At 32.9% G+C, this 21498-nt stretch overlaps 1 protein-coding gene across 1 annotated transcript; it reads left to right on the plus strand.

Annotated features, from left to right (window-relative positions):
* The first annotated feature begins 11626 nt into the window (after positions 1–11626).
* LOC123199730 (phospholipase A1-IIgamma-like) lies at positions 11627–12880 on the plus strand. Its single transcript, XM_044614783.1, has 2 exons — positions 11627–12122; positions 12215–12880. Exons 1-2 carry the CDS (start codon positions 11628–11630, stop codon positions 12863–12865), a joined length of 1146 nt encoding a protein of 381 aa, XP_044470718.1. The 5' UTR covers position 11627; the 3' UTR covers positions 12866–12880.
* The last annotated feature ends 8618 nt before the right edge of the window (positions 12881–21498 follow it).

Raw genomic sequence — 21498 nt, forward strand, 5'->3', positions numbered from 1 at the left:
ATCTTGATTGGACAAACCACCATCAATAGGCTCTCATGAAGTCGATATTCATACATCACCCACTTTCTCTTTTCTTCAGCATTTTTCTTAGGGACAAACATAAAACTCCGTTTGTATCCGATGGGTTGTCGTTTGTCACTTCCCGTGTACAAATCTTTATCATTCTAAGCTCTTCATGTTCTGCTTCTGGCCACTAGCACGTTCAGCTCTCAAGCGTTTCTCCGATTTCATCCTAAGCTTGGTGAAGAAGTAAAGACTAGTTTCTCCCGCCGCTTCAAATAAGTTCTTCCATGCATCGGTTTTGTTGTATATATCACAGTCAATCACAGCAGTTGTTGAAGAAAGTGACAGCCCGTAAGTTTTGTTGTAAGGGTAATGAAGAACCATTTCTTAATCAGTTGGATCAAAACGGTAACCTAATGGCATCCTCATTATTAAACTGAAAGATACAACCAATATATATATATATATATATATATATATTAAACAAAGCTAAAGGCAAAGAAATCAAGAACGTACAAATTTAAAAGAATATATATGTTAATCAGAATGCGTGAGATATTACTTTTCCTTGAACCCCGAACAATGACAAAGGGTAGAGAGATTGAGAGAGATTTATTTTAGAGACAAATAGGATGAGAAAGATGATCTAATATTCATATATAAAGGCAAGGAGCGTAATATTGAGTGATCCTTGTAAATCAAGTTACCATTGAAAAAATGGAATTTCAATTACGTCCAATCTCTATGAATCTGAGTTGCTTCAATATACTTTCCAAGAATAAAAATCAGATTACATTTATGATCTGGTAAGACAATTTTAATTAAAGTGTATTTGTTTCCTAATTCTTTCCCAAGGAAAATAATCTAGCATACGAGTTTTAATTTTTATATATAGCTATAGATAATATGTGATAATTCTATTTTTACAGTGAGATAAATTGTAATTAAAGTGAATAATTAAGTTTCTGAATTCTTCCCGGCTGCTTGCGGTTTTCTTAGGGAAGGCTAGAATAATACATCAGTAATGAGTGGATTCTATCTATGCCGAATCGACTTCTAACTTAGATAGAAGGCGTAACAGTATTATGAACTCAGAGTAAATTGTGAACAGTATTGTATAACTGTAAATTCATTTTTTACTAAGAGATTAATACTGCGAACATTATTGTGTTGACAGCATGAAACAAAGCAAAAGGCAAAGAAATCAAGAACAGATTTAAAAGAATATGTAAGTCGATTGACATGCATGTGATAAATCAATCACTCCAATGCCAAAGAGTTTTGCTTGATTCATATGACAAGTCAACACCATCAATGTCTCATTGATTCATGTGACAAATCAATCACTCCAATGCCAACGAGTTTTGCTTGATTCATATGACAAGTCAACACCATCAATGTCTCATTGGTTCATGTGACAAGTCAACATTATCAATCACTCTAATCAAACCATAATTCTATCCTTAATCTTTGGCTGAAATCCTATAAATATTGTATAATATTTTTCATTCAATTATGAATATTTAGTTTATTTTAAAAGATTACTTTTCCCTTTCTAGTTTTAGCAATACACGTATAAAATATTTGTACTATTCAGAAATAAAACTAAGAATCCATTACATTCATTTTAGGTTTCTTTATCATGAGACATTACCTTGGCATAAGGCGCAGCTGAACCCTGAAGAAATTGGTAGTTTTGTATTGAGTGAGTGAAGGAATAAAGAAAGGGAAACCATAAAACTAAGAGAAATTAAAGGGCAGAGGAATTGAGAGAAAGACCATCCGATATTCATAGATAAACACAAGGTAGCGCAGTTGAATCAGTAATCTAACGGTAATTAAATATAACTGTGTTCTAATGTGGCGCTGTTTCTCTCAACAGACTATGTTTGGATTTGATTTATCTTCTATTTTAATAATACTAACGGTAACTATAACTATATTTTTAATAATAAGATAATTATTAAAAATGGGTAATTTTTAAATAAATAAAATATATTTGTAAGTTATTTTTGAAAACAATTAAATTATATGTATCTATTTTAAATATACAAATGAGTATATACTTGATGTGTATTATCAAATGATTTGATGATTTTGAATTAATAATAAAATAATATTCAATTACATGTATATAATCTTATATACTTAAAAATGAGTACATATAATATCGCTCTTTTGAAAATAATCTCTCGCTTTGACCACTTAAAATTTGTTTGCACGTCTCATTGTTTCAATCTGGGGAGGGGTAGGACTGGTTTGAAGTAACTGAGAACGCTTGATTGTCGTTCCCTTGATGCTAGTTGTGGTCTAGTGGAATTAGGGTTGAGAAAAAAAAAACCTACCTGGAACCGGGAACCGTTGGATACCCAATTTTGGTTCTAGTTCTTATCAGGAATTGGTCTATTTCAAGTAGATTCCGGTTTCAATTTTGTTAAACCTATAGGTTTCGGTTCTGATTCCAGTTTCACCTCCCCAAGAACCGAAGTTGGAACTGAAACTGAAATTTCTAATAAAAAGATTGTGGTGATTTGTATGGTGTGATTTGTTGGGGTGATAAAAAGATTCTAATTTTTTCTAACCAGCAAAAAAAAAAAGAAAAAAATCATCCAAAAAATTTTATCATTATCAAACTGCAATATATAAAAAAAATCTTAAAAAACACTTTAAATTGAAGAGATAAATGAAAAAACATTATCAAGTTGATAAAGAGACAAATGAAAACCAAGTAAATATATATTCCTTTCTTTGTAAATTGAAGAAGTATTTGGAATTCTCTCAAGAACAGTAAACACACAACTTAGTTGGCACTGTGTTGCGGTGCTGCTCCTGCTCAAAGAGCATGCAGGAGGCTTTATGGTTTATAAAGATCAGATTTAAATTTTATACAATCTTTCCATTATACAATTACGTTTAAACCATGCATTAGGATGGGGTTAAAGAAACACGAGTATTAGTAAAATTAAATTTTATAAAATCTTTCATTTCTATTTTACAAGTTTTATTAAAATTAAGGTCTATGCTTTTAGGCCTCCCCATATTCAAATAGAGTTTAAAAAAATTCTATTTACACATGTTTACACATTAACATAAAAATCACAAAATTTTAAAAAATAGATTTCGGGTAGGAACCGAAACCTACAAGGTCGGTTCCCACTCGGAATTGACTTTATAGGTTCCAAGTTTCGGGTTCGGGTTCCTATTTCTAAGAATCGGTCGGTTTCAATTTTTAAAATTTTTATAGGGTATCTGAACCCACTCATTCCTAGGTGGAATAGAGTTATTATCAAACTTGAGATAGCATGTGTTAGCAACCCATGATCGTGTCATGGGCTTGTGCGTTGGGTGAAACGAGCCAAGGCAAAACCACGCTTGAGGCTAGGTATGACAACATGTATTATTGGTTGTGTAAATATTCTTAGGTGTAGTCAGGATGATGTTTCAACATGCAATTGAGTCGATGGGCATGATGGACAACATATGTTGACACATGCACGTAGGCAGGGTCATACACAAACAAACTCAGATGCAGGCTTGGCGCGCACAATTGAAGATGCTATGTACTCGAAATGTATAACGACACTTTCAGATGGCATTAGGAGACTTGTGAAACATTAAAATTACCATAGGCAATCATAATTTAGACATGAAGGCTAAAAATAAGGCACAACACAATGGTTGGGTTGATAGGTGTACACACCACTATGATAGGCCATGCAAAGTGCACCATTTGGACAAGCCATAAACATTTGGGTGTGCCATCCAGATAGGTTGTGCCAAGCGTGTGCGCAAGTAGACACATGGTCCAGGCAAAAAATCCAACTTGTGGGCTTTGCATTTTTTGGGGTTTTGAAGGCCCAAATCATAGGTTTTTAAGCACCAAACAAGTGTCTAAGAGCCATACCAAGTCAAAGGAAGTGAGGGCACTCAACCTTTTGCAAGTTAACATCCCATTAAGTCCACAACACGCCCCAAGCAAAGACATATGGGCAAGAGAAAACACTATGCATGGAGGCTAGATAATCCTTGAAGTTAGGTGACATTTTTCTATGAAAACACTTGTCCCATGATGTATAGAAATGCCTAGGATAGTGACTAAGTGGTTGAGGTTGTCAACCACATAATTAGCCTATAAATAGAGCGGACAATTTTCAATACGATCTATTAACCTGACATAATATGACACGAAAAATGTCACGTTAGGGTTGAGATTTTTAACATGAAATTTATTTTGGGTCAACTCGACATAAGTAGAAATGAAATCGGGTTATTTTAGGGTTTACTGAAAGTAACCCGATACGATCCGAATCAATATAAATATTTTGGACAAATATTACTTTAATAGATTGCATATAGTTGTATCTTTATATAATTATAATTACTCATATTATTGTTTATTCTAATTTAAATATTTTATTCTATTACTAAGTAGTAAAAATTTAATTTGATTAGATTATAGATGTGTTTTTGAAAAGTCTTATATTATAATTATATATTGTATCTTTATAGTAAGAATTTGAAATCTTTACAAATTACATATAGTTCTATCTTTGTTTAATTATGATTACTTAAATTATTTTTTATTTTTATTTAAATATTTTATTTTATTATTAAATCGTAAGAATTTGATTTGGTTAGTTAGATTATTGACGTATTTTAAAAGTTTTCGCATGTAAATTTTTAGACCATTTGTTAATAAAGCAAAATGTTATACTATATATTTTATTAATAATAGGTTGAGGTAATTTGGTAAAAAAATTAAAACAATAAAAACACATTAAAAAGTGAAAACAAGAGATGGTTGAATTGGATTGGGTCGAGTCGACTTGAATTTTAAAGGGTTGGGTTAAGGTTAAAAATTTTGACACAATTTTAATTCGAATTGGATTAGAGTTAAAAGTTTTTGATACAAAATCTAAACTGATATGACCCGATGATATGAATTGCCAAGTCTACCTATAAATAATAGTTATGAAAGACATGGTATAATGAGAGATGAGTGCGAATGGTCACAAAAAAAAAAAGTGAAGAGTATGAGTGAAAACAAAACTTGTAACTCTATAACAACAGACTCCTTGTGTAAAATTCCAGTAAGTTTTGTGTCTTGTTTTTTATTTTATTTTCAAACTCACGAGAGGTTAGCAAGTTCCTTGCACAATATTATAGTGGAAGGAGTAGGCAACTGGGTGGTCAACCTAGTGCCATCACAGATGTGCGATTTTTGTATCAACAAAAAATCCTGTGACAACATGTCTCAATTGAGCAACCACATTTCCAACACAATTGATAGGTTGGCCTATACCTAGTGCCATTTTTGTTTCCTGAGTTCTTTAGTTTTCCTTTCACTTTACTTCTACTATTTTGGTTTTTGTTGAAGGAGTTTTGCTTTATTCAAGGCATGTTAGTTTTTGGTAGAGCAGTGTTAGAGTGTATTCTCCAAAGTCTAGCTTTATGGTTAAGTGGATAGGTATAGGCCTCTTAAAGGAGAGGAAGGTTTTCTAAGTGAGGTGGATATGGGCACCTTAATTTCATATTCAATACACAATAATGTATGTTTGTCTATTTAGTTTATAAGTTACAAGGTTACCTTATTCAAAATTAGTGTAGACCATAAGATCTTTCTTTCAAAGCTTGTTTTAAGGCTTAAAATTAGTTTTAAAAAATTGTTTTTTGTTAAGGATTTGCTTGTTTATTCAATTTGATAGCTATGGGGATACCTCATCTAAGAAATTAATTTTCACCATTCCATTCTTTCAAAAGCTTGTTTTCTGGTTTCTGTTAGGAAATGGGAGCAATGAAGGGAAAGTGCAATCCTAATCCAGCGTTCCCACCATATTGTCTTCATTAGCAAAAAATTATCATTGCAACTACAACGAGTTTCGACTTTTTTTTGTGAATTGTATGTAGTAAAAAAGGTTGTAATACACTAGCAATAGTACCTTCTAGTTTGTAAATTCATCATTTGAGTAAACCGTCAAAGCTTGCACAACCTCCTTTCACAAGTTATTCAAACACCAAAGCAACACACTTACCTCATAAAAACTCTTGGTTTGATTTTATTATAACACTCACAAATACGTCTAGAAGGCAAAATAGTCTTTGTACATTAATATGATTGACGTGTGAATGGTTTAAAGTGAACTGAATGCTAAAGTATGAATTTTGGACGACATACAGTCTTGTATGTGAAGGCCACACCTGTTTATGATATTATGTGGTTTCAGTTTAAAAAGGGCATGACGACTATGTTTTAGGGATTCAAATCTATATCCAAATGCACACGTGAGAGCAATTTGAGAGAGAGAAAGTTGACTTGACCAATTGGCTTTGCATGGTAGCTTAGGCAATTGTTTTCTAACAACATGGTAAAGGAAAAGGAAGAGAGAAAGAGGCCATGTGATTAACTTTGTTATGATAGACTTGTCAAAAGGTAAGTAAGGCTTATCTTACTTTCTACCTATTGCATGTTATATATGGTTTGATTAGAGGAAATTATCTTTTGCCATTGAGACTGATTACATGATTATGTAGATTAGAGTATGTGAAGTGAGTGATAGAATTATGGTGCTAAGTTATGCAATTCAAAGTTTTGTTGCTTTTGCATGATGTATGTGGTGATGATGAATCTATTCTTGATGAATATTATATGTAATTTGTGTGCTTGAATTACTAGAAATACAAAATGATATGTGAGAATAGGTGAAAAGATATTCATATGTGTATATATATATATGCTTCTTGAAGTTTGATAGATTGGGTTTGGTATGGAGTGAGTTTGCTAGTTAATGATTATTTGGCATTTATTTGTGCTTAGAATTAGGTTATATTGATGCCTTAAGCATTTTTTTGTGCCAAAGAATGAATAGGCAGTGATTAAATGCTTAGAAAAAAAAACTAGGGATCAAATTTAGGCCTTATCAATTTGCTTTCTAGGTTTAACATACAACTATATGATCTGGGACACATGCTTGTGTGTGCAAACTTTAGAATTTAGGTTGAATTTTTTTGGTGCTTTAGCAATCGTTAGACATCATTGATCGAGTGGTTAACTAGGGCATAAGGATTACTTATGTATGGCTTTAGTACAACCTGCATGGAGTGAAATGACCAAGTACCCTAGAAAAATAGTATGCTTGAAGATGAATGTAAAAATAGAGATTGTATTAAATAACAAGAGGGTACACACTTATATTATCAAGACATACCCTCCTGTATATGAGAATATGTTGCAAGAGGATAGGCCATGAGGAAGAAGGCTAGGTATGCCTAAAGGGGGATATACCCTTGTGTGTCATAGAGGACACACTCATGTATGAAGAGCAGAATAAAAAAAAAAGAAAGGTGAACTAGACTAGAGATTGATGGGTGATCTTAAGAGTTAGTATAAAGATCCCAGGTACATAGCAGTACCCTAAGTGCCTAAAAGATGAGATTTTAAAGGCAAAATAAATAAAGATGCATGTATGTTAGATGTTATAGGATCGTTATAAGGGGACACCATAAGAACACATTCCCTACACCACCCATGGTGAGACACATTAATAGTATAACGTTATACCTATAGTAGGTACTCACTCACTTTAGAGCCTAGATAATAATAAAGTTTGAGTGTAATGGGATAGAGAGAGAGCTCACATAGCTAAATGTCAAATCCCTATATTTGATCTAATCCAATCGACCTAGTATTCAACTGCAAATATAACTTTCAGACGATAGCGCTTTCACCAAGAGATATTATGGTTATGCCAAACAGGAACCTGTGTAGTGGTTCATCAATGATCTAAGAGAATATAGTTTGACTCGAGAGTTATGGGAAGTAGCCTAGACATTCCTTGAAGTTCAGAATGAGTACAAAGACTAAATATAAGATCCACTATCATCCTAATGGGAGTTTAGTGCTGACTTTCAATGGCATAAATAGTATGGGCTAAGACAAAGGGCATTTTATTATGTAAAAATTAACGTTAGAGTAACCTACTTGTAGATTACTCATGATAAGAATTCCAAGAAGTTATGGTTGTACGCTATGGTTTGCATCCGACTAGATATAACTCATGCAGTTGTTATAATTAGCAGGTATCTTTCTAACCAAGGGAAAAATCATTTGGAAGTTGTAAAGTGGATCTCTAGATACTTAAGAGGTAGCTCTAAGATGCAGCTCTAAGATGCGCTTGTGTTTTGGTGGATCAAAACCAATTTTGGAAGGGTATACTGATATAGATATGGTAGGTGACCTTGATAGTAGAAAATTAACTTCAGGATATGTGTTTACTTTTATAGGTGGAGTTGTGTCATGGTTGTCTAAACTACAATAGTGTGTTGCCCTATCTATAACTGAAATTGAGTATATTACTGCAACTGAAGTAGGTAAAGAGATGTTTTGGTTTCTTTGAGAATTGGATTTGAAGTAAAATGAGTATGTGGTTAATTGTGATACTCAGAGTGCTTTGACTTTAAGCAAGAATGCTATATAACATTGTTGCACCAAACATATTGACGTAAGGTACTATTGAATTCGTGAAGTGGTAAACAATCAAGAGATTTTATTGAAGAAGATTCACATTGATAAAAACCTAGTTAACACGCTGATTAAAGTAGTGACTCGAGACAAACACCAATTCTACGTCAAGATAGCAGGACAAAGCTCCAAGCGATGTTGTGGAGCTAACATTCTTCCCATGGGTTGCTGGGGGAAATTGTTGGTCTAATAGGCTTGAAGGTCCAACCCACATTATTAAATAATAATAATAATAAATTTACATTGACGCCTTTATTTTAAAAGGATATAAATATCTCTTTACAGTTTTTGGGGGAGAGATACAATGAGACAGAAAAAGCAGTGATTATATATTAGAGAATTCGTTGTTCTTGCCTACATAGATCAAAGATTAAAAAAGGTCAGATTTTTCCTTAGTTTTTGATTCATCACTAGATATTATCAAAATCATCAGGTTTTATTTCAAGAATTATTTGAAGGGTTATCGCTCTTTTCTTGTAGAATAAAACTATGTGTATAAACTTTTGACATACAAATGTGTACACACATGATATGTCATAATATGATTGAGTGATTATGAATTAATAATAAAGTAACACCTAATCATATGAAGACACATCTAAATGTGTACATATTTATGTACCAAAAATATGTATACATAATATTGGTTTCTCTTGTATTGATTCATAATCACAAAATATTTTAAAGTTTTGGCTAGAGAAATAATTTGGGTGTATTTATTGACTGTTGATCTCAAGTTCATAAATAACTTGGGAGTGATTGCACCTAACTTTTTTTTTTTTATAGTAGATTTTATTTAGAATTTGGTCGATGGATTTTTCCTCTATACGGTAGGATTTTTCATGTAAATTTTGTGTTCTTATTTGTGGTTGAGTTGTTTTTATTTCCTGCAGTCAATTCTTATGAATGATTGGCTTAATTAATTTGCATAATTAAATTTAGGGTTTGTGGCCCGAGCATATTTTGGGTTCACACTGGGTAAATGAATACTCTTTCAATGGGGCACCAGCTATCTGGTTTCGGTAGGTGCTGGTAGCTATTGAACAAAATTCTATTGCAGTAATCTGTGATGCTTTAGCAAGAGACAAAAAGAGGTTAGTTAACTTTGTATTATTAAAATCTTGATCCGATTGCATTTGTTGTCAACATGACAATTTTCATGAAGAGTCTGTAAATATGTGGGATCCATGTTCGGTCCGGGTTGTCTGCTTTTATGCGTGATTGAATGAGACACAACGAGCTCTTCAAATGGTGACTGCACCCCCAGCCATAGCCATTTCCACAGAGAATTAAAAGAAACAATAACTTAATTCATTAATATTATACACAAAGATTTGTATGTTTATATGAAAATTCTTAGATTACAAACATTCGAAAGTTCTGAAGTCTTAACTGTTTTTAATATAAGAAAGTTTGACTGACGCCAACTATAAATATAAAATTGGAAATTTTTAACATGTTATAAAAACTATCATTACTATTAAATATTTTTATATAAAAATATTCGGATGTAGACATTTGTATTTTTTAAAAAGATTTTAACTTCCATATATTAAGTATTAACTATAGTGTAAGTAAACAGTATTTCATAATTTTCAATATGAGAGAACTTGATTAATTTTTTTTCTTTTACCGTTAGATAACATCAGTAAACTATTTACTAGAGATGACAATTTAGATCTGATTTTAGAGGCTTTGACCCTAAATGAGAGGGAATTCCCTGATAAAAACAGGAAAATAGGCAGGGATGAGGACGAAAAAATCCCCGTAATCGGGGACGGGGATATATATGTCCCCGCCCTGCCCCTCTCCTCCCCTCCCCTCCCCTCCCCATCCCAACCCACGACCACCCACACCGCCCCCCCCCCCCCCCCCCCCCCTCTCCCCTCCTAAATCTAATATATTAATATAATAATTTTTAAACTATTAAATTCTAGAAATTTTTACATTTAATTTATTAAAACTATAGCTTTAATTTTACTAATTTTTGAATTATCAATTATCAGCTTTTACTAATTTCTGAACTATTAATCTAATATATTAAAAAAACCTCAGAATCTCATTATCATAAAATGCAAATGCACCAAATTAATTTTATTTTAACTTCAAAACTTAGTCAGTCAATCCACCAGGTTTTACACAAAAAAATAAATTATAAACTTGATAAAATCAATTGAAGTGAATGAAAAGTGTTAAATTTAATGTTATTATAAAATTACCCTAAATCACATACATGAAGAACTATTAATGAAGAGATTGATTATTGCATATTGTTAGATTTTATGAAAACTTTGTATTTGAACTAAAATAATAATGAATATTTTGTAGCTCTTGCAGCAAGTGATATTTTGGGAGAATATGATTTATTTTATTTATTGAAATACATAAAGGAATTAAAATTTATATTTGCAGGTATGGGGAGGGGATTTTTCCCCGTGGGGACGGGGCGGGGATGGGGAGGAGATTTTTCCCCGCGGGACGGAGAGGGGATGGGAAGAAGATTTTCCTTCGCGGAGAGGGGACGGGGATTCTTTGTTATCCCCGTAATGGGGACAGGGCGGGGACAGAGATTGATATCCCCTACGGGGACAGGGACTGGGATTGATATCCCCTCCCCGCCCCTCCCCATTGCCATCCCTACTATTTACCTATGTCAACCAATCAATGCCCAAGTTTTAACAGTAGATAAAAATGTACAACTGGTGTTAATATTCTTTGTCAGCGATTATATTATAACTTTCCCTTCGTTTAAATTTAGAATCGGTCAAATCTGAAATGAATTAAAAGAGTTACCAGATAAAGCGACAAGGTCAGAGGTGTCAAGTCCTTGATGTGAGAACTTATGTGTAATAGTAGGTAGATTTTCAAAGGACTTGGAATGGCAGTGTTTCCACCTCTCTTTGCAGTTGTGCTATCCCTTCTTCCTAGTTGCACCTAATTCCCTAAATTAACCTCAAACTTACTTTTCATTTTAACATTCATTCATGATACCTAAAACCTCTTTGTCTGTTTCGAAATAACGAGCAGCAGCCTTCTTATATAAAAAGCATGCAAAGTGGGCATGTCTTCACAACAGAGTTGAGAGCTAAGAGAAAAAAAGAAAGTCATGTCTAACTGGAAGGAGCTAAGCGGGAAGAATAACTGGTTAGGTCTCTTGAAACCTCTCAACAAAAGTCTCTGCGACAAATTGATTCATTATAGTAAAAGAATTGAGGCTGTTTATGATACAGTCGGGCAGAGCATAGCAAATCCTCTCAGTTACGGGCAACCCACATATGAAGAAAAAGACTTCTTTTCTAAGGTTGGCTTGGAGCATTACACCATGAACAACTATGTTTATGGTGAATCCAAATTTGATTTCAGTGATAAAGCTCTCCCATCTAGATGGTTTGGCTTCGTGGCCGTGGCCACAGATGAAGGGAAGAAACACTTAGGAAGGAGAGAGATTTTAATTTGCTGGAGAGGAACAGTGACAATCATGGATTGGATAAACGATCTCCATTTTAATCAAATCTCAGCTTCACCAATTTTAGGCAAGCATACCGGAAATGCTTGCATACATGCGGGGTTTTTCTCTATCTATAAATCAGCTAGAGATCAGTTAAATAATTTATATTTAATAATAACATCCCACAAGTTATTTTGTTTTCCATATCTTTTATGCAAAATCAACACTTGTTTTATTATATATAGGTTCTTACGGCGGTTGAGAAATTGGTGAAGCAATACCAACACGAGGAAATTAGCATCACAGTAACAGGCCATTCCTTGGGAAGTGCTCTTGCTATATTGACCACATTTGACATAGTTGCCAAACGCGATAATTCCAATTCTGGTTCTTCTTCAATGACCGATGCCATGGTAACAGTCTTTGCCTTTTCAAGTCCTAAGGTTGGAAACTCAGACTTTGTGAATGTGTTCAACAAGTTCAAAAATCTTCATCTCCTGCACATTAGACATATTCTTGACATTGTTCCTAGACTTCCACCTACTCCTAATTACTCGACAATTAGAACTGTGCTAGATATCACCTACACCACCTACACAATAAATGAATTTTTACGCCCTACTATCAACTCTATCTCTGAAATGGTGACCAGGTTTCATATTTTGAAGAATTTACATGAGGCAATTGAAAAACAACCGGAGGAAATATCTCGATTGTTGTTGCTAATGCTCGTACAACAATTCACGTTTTTCCCTACACAGCCAATCCTAAAGAAATTTTTACCACAGCAGATCACGGTGCTCCCCATAGGGAACACATTGCTGTTGGCGATAATGTTGGCGATACTGTCATTCTTGATGTTAAAGTTGATGAATTATTACAATCTGTATGTTTGAGCTTCTCAACTTCAAATTCGGACTGTCTGGGAAAATAATGACTATAAACTACTAAATAAGGTTTGTGTCACCATTTTGCTGAAACAAATTATATGTTTTGAGAATAAGTTTCCCCGCTTATGGAGGATTCAGTTTGCGTTTTCATGTCTGCCATATGGTTGGTTTGCTTTGGGCTCAGTACTCTGTACTTTGTGTTATTTTGTATCGATAAAAGACCTGCTATTAAAAGTTATACGTAAGCTTTTTTGGTTTCTTTTTCCCTTTAAAATGAAAATTATCTATAATACTTCTACATTTACAATGGATACAAATTAGGTTGTCATTCATTCGAATTGAGTAATGTTTGGCTCAAATTCAGCCTGATAACATTAATCATTGTGAGCTCAAGCTTGTCAAATTAGAAAATTATCAGCTTGAGCACAAGTTTGCCAAAGGAATGGCTGAATTCAAAATATTAAGTTAAACTCTTTATTTAAAAAAAAAATTATATTAATTTTAATTTGATTGTTTATATATTTATCAATTATCTCAAATTTAAAATTAGAAATTAAGATTTTAAAAGTGTAAATGCTTCAAATTTTTAAAAATTTAATAATATTTTATTTAAACTGAATTGTGAGCCGGTTAGCTCACCTATAATAACAAAGACCACAAGAAGGATTTCAGTGTGGACCAGATGTTAACAAACCCTATTATGAAGATTGTATAGCCACTCCTGAACATAACACAAACCCTCACAAATATATTCAATAAAGAGACAAAGCCAAGAAATAACCCCTCACATGCGATAACATAGAAGATCTCCTAATAATTCCTTGGAATTAAGTAAAATTGCATATGTAATAGCACCTACTATACCAAAAATATTAATTAAGTCAATTATTGCAATTGTTCATGAACTAATGCAAAGCATTATATGGTGGGATTGAATTGAAGAAAAAACAGGGTTCAAGAAATGAAGAAGAGAGAAAGCGAGAGAAAAGAAACTGTTCTTGATATTTTTACTGATCAATTGACTCAATGAATTACACGTACACATTGAGTGCCTATTTATACACCATCGACACCTTAACTCTGTTACAAAATTTAATGGCGTTTGAAGCATATGACGCTTTGAATTTCAGTCAACTTGGGTGAGCATTTCAAATATCTCAACATCTCCCCTTAAGCCTGAATACATAACTTCTTGACACTGCTATGTTCAACTTCTCATCTATTATTGCTCAACATCTCCCCTTAATCAAAAGTCTCTCATTTTCTCCTCAACTGTTACTACTCAACATCTCCCCTTAGATTAAAGTCTTTCATCTTCTCCTCCCAATAGAAGACTCTCATCACCATGTCATAACAAATTCATAATCATATTCTACAAGAATACTCATTCCACACATAACAATTTAGCCTATTCTGCGCAAACCATACTATAGCTCAGTATCAAACATACAACAAGTTGCAGATTGCAGAAGAATAAGTCTCACTTATCAAATCACATCAGGCATTCTACTCAGATGAACGACAAAAATAAACAACACTCTGCACAACTAGTTGTCCACTTTCGACATCGCATTATCTCTGAAAGTTTCAATACTGCAGAGATTTAAGGCTTGTCTCAAAGTAGTGAACTTACCTGCTGCCAGAGGCTTTGCCAACATATCAGCCTTTTGGAACTCTATTGGCACATATTGGATAGCTAGATGTTTGTTGGTAACCTGGTCTCGAATGTGATGAGCATCAATCGCTATGTGTTTTGTTCTAGCATGAAACACTAGATTGGATGCCAAGGAACTGACATTTTGGTTATCACACCAAATTACGGGAGATGCAGAAAAACTCAGGCCAAGTTCAGTAAAAAGACTTCTTACCCATGCAATTTTTGTGGTAGTTTGAGTTAAAGCCCTGTTATCTGCTTCATTGAAGATAAAGCTGTAACCTTCTGCTTTTTAGACCCAATTGAATAAGGCTGGAACTAACAAATAAACAGTAACCTGATGTGGACCTTTTATCATGCAAATTGCTGGCCCAATCAGCATATGAGAAGCAATTCAATTGCAACATCTGGCCTAGTCTGAAGTGCAATCCATAAGATAGAGTACCTTTTGTGTATCAAAGGACACTTTTATATGCTTGCCAATTTTTTAATCTAGATTTTAGTTTCCTAGATCTAAGTTTTATTCGGTTTAATAGAATCTTTTGACATGTCTGCATTTTAATCTATTTATAGTTAAAATATATCTCTGAGTAAATTTTATCATTACATTATAGACAAATTATAAAAAGAATTTATACATTTAGCATTAGAGTAATTGTACATAGTCTCAATTAAATGGCCTTCTATACGATGTATTATATTCTATTTCTATTTTTCTCTTCAATTTCAATATTGCTTTTCTGTTAAAAGAAATCTAACCATCCTCCACCCTTTTTTTTGTGGTTTATCTTTTAATAGATAAAATATTATTTATCTGTTCTTTCGCAACAAAATTATGTGTACACAAATGAATATATATTTAATGTGTATTATTAAGTAATTAAATGATTTTAAATTAAAGATAAAGTAATATTAAATCACGTGATAACACATTATGTACATATATATTTGTGTATCAAAAAGTAGATACGCATAATAGTATTCCTTCTTTCATTTCAAAATAAAATCATATCCAGCGAAATCATGTTTTTTTATACCATTAGCTTTTAAACCAATTATAAATGATTTTGCGAGTATAATAGCATAATCATATTTTGTGTTTTACACTTTAGCAATCACTCTAATTATTAAACGGCTAGTGAAATGGTCGTTGTATATCATGATGAAATCAAATTTTAAAGTAGTTTAGATATATGTTTGTTATTTAATGTATCTTCTATTGGTTGGTTATTGAATTGGATATATAAATGTGAATAAAATCATCTCATTTATGGTTAGAGAGATCAAATAATAAGTGGTGTCAAAGCTCAAGATTTATAATTCCAACTTGATAACCCAAATTCCCAGTTGAGTAAAGGTTTTGAATCGTACTTTCGATTGGTTCAAATGAAAATTAAAGATTGACCTAGTTTTTGGATGAAAAAAAAAAAACAATGGAACTTTTGTGGTTGTCCAACAACATTTTTATATCCAATAACTTTTGTAGTTTGTCCTATGTTACCTCAAAAAATAAAAACTATTCCTTTAGCGATATTCTTCCTATTTAAAGTCTGATTCCATAAAAATAAATAACCCTCCTTAGAAGTTGTGGAAGCCTTCCTAGCATTTGCTTTCAAAGAATGTGATTAGTTATTGATCATAATTATCTTCCACTTATTCATATTAAAGCCATTTCCCCTTGACTAGTAATTACTATTTAGACACGCAACTGAAATACGCAGTGCATTGTAGAAATTAGAGAGACTGGTTTTCAGAAGTTCTCTTTCCTCTCACTGTGGTGACAATACATATATATGTATATAAAGGTAATACCTTTTGCATATATTTTCATTGAAAAATATTATCTCTATGTAAAAAATTAAAAAATAAAGAAATGATGCAGATTTTCCCATATAAATATGTGTCGATCGAACCAAATAAATGGACCTTTTTTTAATACACATACGAGAAAACCGAAGCAACCATCTCGGCACATTTGTGGTCCTTCATAAGGCTGCATTAAAACGTGACTGGGGAATGGCTAAGCATTTTTTTGGACAATATCCTCGATCAATTTTTTGTGCCAGTATTACAAAGGGAAACCAAACTCTGCTCTTCATATTGCAACAGCAGCAAGACAAACCAGCTTTGTAGAGGAGTTGGTAAAACTGATGCAACCAGAAGAATTGATGTTGGAAGACGAAAATGGGAACTCTGCTTTTTGTTTTGCCAAGATAATGTTGATGAAAAATCCTCCTCTTCTAACAATCCTTGGCAGTGAAAATATGAGTCCACTTTACATAGGCGCCGCGTTTGCTCAGAGAGACACGACGTCTTTTTTATATTGTGAAACTAAAAATATGTTGTTAGAAAAGGACCGAATCGCTATATTTTTCACCTTTATCAATACTGATTTTTGTGATAGGTATGCATCCAAATATTCTTCTTTAATCAGCACCTTTGTTAGCATCACATCACATAATTTCCAAGATCTAAGATGATTATTTATTTTTTATATATTTTAAAATTCAACAAAAAACATTAACAGAAGCTAAGCATGTACTGTCTAATAAAAATTAATTTTGTTTCGAAAAAAAATAAATTATTATATTTGATGAAAATTGGTAAATATTTTGTTTAACAAAATGCGATAAAAGAATACAAGAAACTATTTTAATTAAATATATTTTAGTATAATTATTCAAAAATATTTTTTATATTACTTGTTATATTAATTAAAAGTTTTTTTTAAATTAATAAATAAGGATAAAATTATAATAAAATTAAGATTATATCACCTTAATTATTTTTTAATATTCAATATGGATATAGTAATTAAATTATATTTTATACTACTTGTCATAACAATAGAATATTAATAAATTTTTTTATTATTTATAAATCAAATAAACTAATTACATCTATAAAAGATAAGTCACGGAAAAATGCACTCACCAAATATTTCATCTCAAGTTGATGTGACTGACTTGAGATGATGTAAAAGATGTTGAGTTAAGTGAATTTTGTCCAGATCTGGCGTTGGAAATGCTTAAAGATCATCCAGAGCTAGTGGGGCTCATGTCAGGAATTCTGAAACAGCTTTGCATGTTTTGGATCAAATGCCTTCAACTTTTTCCGGCAGAAATACAGGACTCTTGAAGGGCCTTATCACCTCGTGTTAGTTTCTCCAATACATAATTTGCTTCTTACTTTTAGTACCAGGATTGAAGTTCATGTCTCGCATGGAGTTGATATCAACATAAGCTCTTCAAATAGTTAGACGTTTTTGGGATGAAATATTAAAGCGAGACAACTCAAAGCTCTCAAAACTAATCAGAACACCTTCACAATTGTTGTTTGATGTAGCTAAATTGGGGACCTTCGAATTCCTGGCAGAGCTCCTTTGCCATTATTCTGATGTGGTTTATGAATTTGATGACAATAATCATAGAATATTTCACATTGCTATTTTGCATCGTCATGCCAATATATTCAATTTAATATACGAGACTCTGCCTTCACAAAGGAATTAATGGGCAACTTTGAAGATAATAACCAGAATAACATATTACATTTGGTTGCAAAATACCCAAATTCCAATCGAGTTAGTATCGTATCTGGAGAAGCTCTACAAATACAGTGAGAATTGTTATGGTTTAAGGCACTCTTAATTCCCTAGTTTGATATTATTCTCCAAGTTCAATTTTAATATTTCTGTCATAAACATTTCTGTTAATGATGGTATATAGGAGATTGAAAAGACGGTCCAACCATTATTTAGAGAGGGGGAAAATTCAGAAGGCAAAACTTCTCAAGAGATTTTCACTGAAGAGCACAAAACGTTATTGAAAAATGGAGAATTGTGGATGAAGAAGACAGTTGAGTCATGTATGCTTGTGGCAATATTGATTACCACTATGATGTTCGCAACAGTCTTCAGTGTTTTGGGTGGTAATGATAATAATAGAGGAACACTGATTCAGCTAAGAGAGTTTCTGTTTTAGGTTTTCGCTTTGTCAAGATGCCATCGCATTATCCTTCTCAACAATCTCGATTATGATGTTTCTCTATATCCTTACATCGCACTATGCAGAAGATGATTTTCTCAAGTCATTACCGTTTAAGCTGATGATTGGACTCTTAACATTCTTCGTATTTATAATTAGCATGATGGTGGGTTCTAGCACAGCATTCTTCTTAGCTTATCATGACAGATTAAACCGCTTCACCATGTTTACTGTTGTACTTGCTTCTATACCAGTTACTCTCTCTGTTATGTTGTAGTATCCCTTCTAAGAGACATATTTTGTTCAACACACCAATCTAGGTTTTTGTTTAAGTCATTAAATTAAGCTATGATAATTTGCTATAATAGTAATATCATGTATTTTTATAATCTGAAACAAAAGCTTTTCAATTCCACCTTGTGTCTTAATTGTTGGTCTTACACACTTCTTTCAAACTTATATGTTGGATTAATTACACAATATTCATAAAAGCGCCATGTTCACTTCCTTATTCAATTTCCTTTTCAATGACCTTTGTCCACTCTAAGCATTGGCTTCCTTGTATGTAGTTGGTTCTACTATTCTAACATCTTATGTAAGCATTATATTTGCAAACTTGGGATTCAGTTTTCGTAGCCTTTTGGACCTCTTAAGTTGAGTTACTTCTTTTGCTCTTCTAAGTGACTTGATTGAAGTTCCTTCATCGCTCTTAGAGGTACTCTAATCTACAATGGCTTTTTTAATTGCTAGAAAACTTAAATCTAGCCTCTGGATATTCTACTATAGGTTGCTCTTCAACAATCACTTCTTTACTTGGCTATCAATTGTCAAGCCTATCATTTTCCTTTACTCTTACTTGGAGCTTTTCTTCAATCTTCCTTTAGTCTTGTAGTAATTCTACTTGCTATAATCACCACAAGGATGTCTTATCAAACACCATTTTCCTTGAGATGTAACATTACCTCGTCATTGGATTACAACAATTCCAACCTTTTCTCTAATCATCATAGCCCACAAATATGCAAACACATCAAGATATTTTGAAGTGACTCATTATGGGCTTAAGATTCCACAACTTACCAAAGGGTGGCATAAAATCGAGCCTTGCTTAGGGTAATTTATTAATTTCAAGTGATATTGTCTTCATACATTCAACCTAAGAACTAGGTGGGACGTTATTTGGATGCAACATACTTTTACAAGTCTTTACCAAGTGACGATTCTTCCTTTCAATGACTGCATTTTTTTATGGTGTGCTCAAACAAAAAAATTGTCAACATATCCTACACTTATGTAAGTATTTTGAAAACTCATGTAAGGTATACTCTTCCTATTTGTCACTACATAGACATTGTATCTTTTTGCTTACTTATTTTTCAATCTTTTTTCTTGAATTTTTTGAACTAGAAAATGACCTCTTCTTTTTCTTTCATAAAATAAACCCAGCATAATTAGAGCATTGATGAAGGTTATTATGTACTTAAATCTACTGATTGATACATGCTTTGCAAGTCCAAATACATTTGAGTGGATCAACTTAAGAAGTGTCTTAGTCTTGAATGTTGGCTTTTCATATGGGAGCTTATGTGCCTTCCATATTGGCACCCGATACATACTACATCTTCTTGCACATCTAATTATGGAAGACCATTGAGTATAGCTTTCTTCATTATCACTTTTAACTTGTGGTAACTCACGTGCCTAAGCCTTGCATGCCTCAAGTTTAGTGTCTCACTTTTTCTTGTGTTGTCTACATAAGTTGTTTATGTTGACATTACGTAGATAGATTCTAGTCGACGTCCCTCCATGATAAGCATACATTTGGGCTTTAAATTGTGGTACACCTTGACATCACTTATGCCAAACACATCATGGTTATCTAAAATTGTGAGTTGTGACATTGATAACAAGTTCTTCATTTCTTGCACATAGAAAACATTTTGCAACTCAACATGTTATGAGTCAAATTGAAGTATTATCATCGTTAGGCCTAGATGAGTAATAGTCAACCTTGAGTTGTATGAAGTGACAACCATTCGTCTTTCTTTATATTTTGATAGGCTTGATAGCTTATCTTTATCCCCAATCATGTGATTAGAAAAGTTTGAGTCTATTATCCAATCATCATTATAATTGATTAATTTATCACTTAGCTTGATATAGGACATTGTCCCATCATCTGGCTCAGTGATATAAAATGTTGCATTTTTTTTTCTAAATCTTTAATTGCATAAAATGCTTGGAAATCTTTAGTTGCATTTCCTTTTACTTATATGTATATCAACATTGCTAGCAAAGTGGCCTTTCTTCCTTGAGTTGTAGCATGAGTCATTCCACCTCTAACTACTTTCTTCTTCAATGAGATTTTTGCTACAATTGTGATGAGCTCCCATTGGTTAAGGGCTCCTTTTATCTAGCTGCTTTTGCCGATCTCCTTGGTTTTTTTCTTGGTCTATCATCTCCAAAATTTATGATATTCCTCTTTGTATCTTTTTTACTCTTTTTTTATTACTAAAGAAAGCACTCTCCTTATCTTTCACTGAGACTTCATACAACTTTCTCAACCTTGGCTCTGTCGCCCATCCATGGGTGGTCATACTATTCTATTATACTCCAACCTCAACCCATGCATGATAATTATGTTCCTTCTTCCCTTAGTGATCACACTTTAAGGATCTAACTTGGAAATTTCATCACAAAGAGATTTCACTTTTGAGAAGTATTGACTTACCGTCATGTCTTGTCGTGAGTAATGTTTCTAGCGTGTCTCAAGCCTCCTTTGGTGTTTTCGCATTCTTGATATGTTATAACCACTCATCTTTCATGGTCACAACAAAAATGTATAGAGCCTTACCAACTTTAATCTTTTACTCTCTAAAGTCTTCAATATCTATGGGTGGTGTAGTGTTTCCACCACCAACTATATCCTATAAATCTAAAACAACAAGTAAAACTAAATACAGGTACTCAAATTATTGTAATTGGAGCTATTAAGCTTC

Source organism: Mangifera indica, chromosome 16 (genome assembly GCF_011075055.1).
Source record: "Mangifera indica cultivar Alphonso chromosome 16, CATAS_Mindica_2.1, whole genome shotgun sequence".
NCBI classification, from domain to species: domain Eukaryota; kingdom Viridiplantae; phylum Streptophyta; class Magnoliopsida; order Sapindales; family Anacardiaceae; genus Mangifera; species Mangifera indica.

Excerpts from the sequence above, each read along its gene's own strand:
- LOC123199730 (XM_044614783.1), top strand. The coding sequence starts at position 11,628 with ATGTCTAACTGGAAGGAGCTAAGCGGGAAGAATAACTGGTTAGGTCTC. Across the intron at positions 12,123-12,214 it reads ATAAATCAGCTAGAGATCAG|GTTCTTACGGCGGTTGAGAA; the intron begins TTAAATAATTTA and ends TATTATATATAG.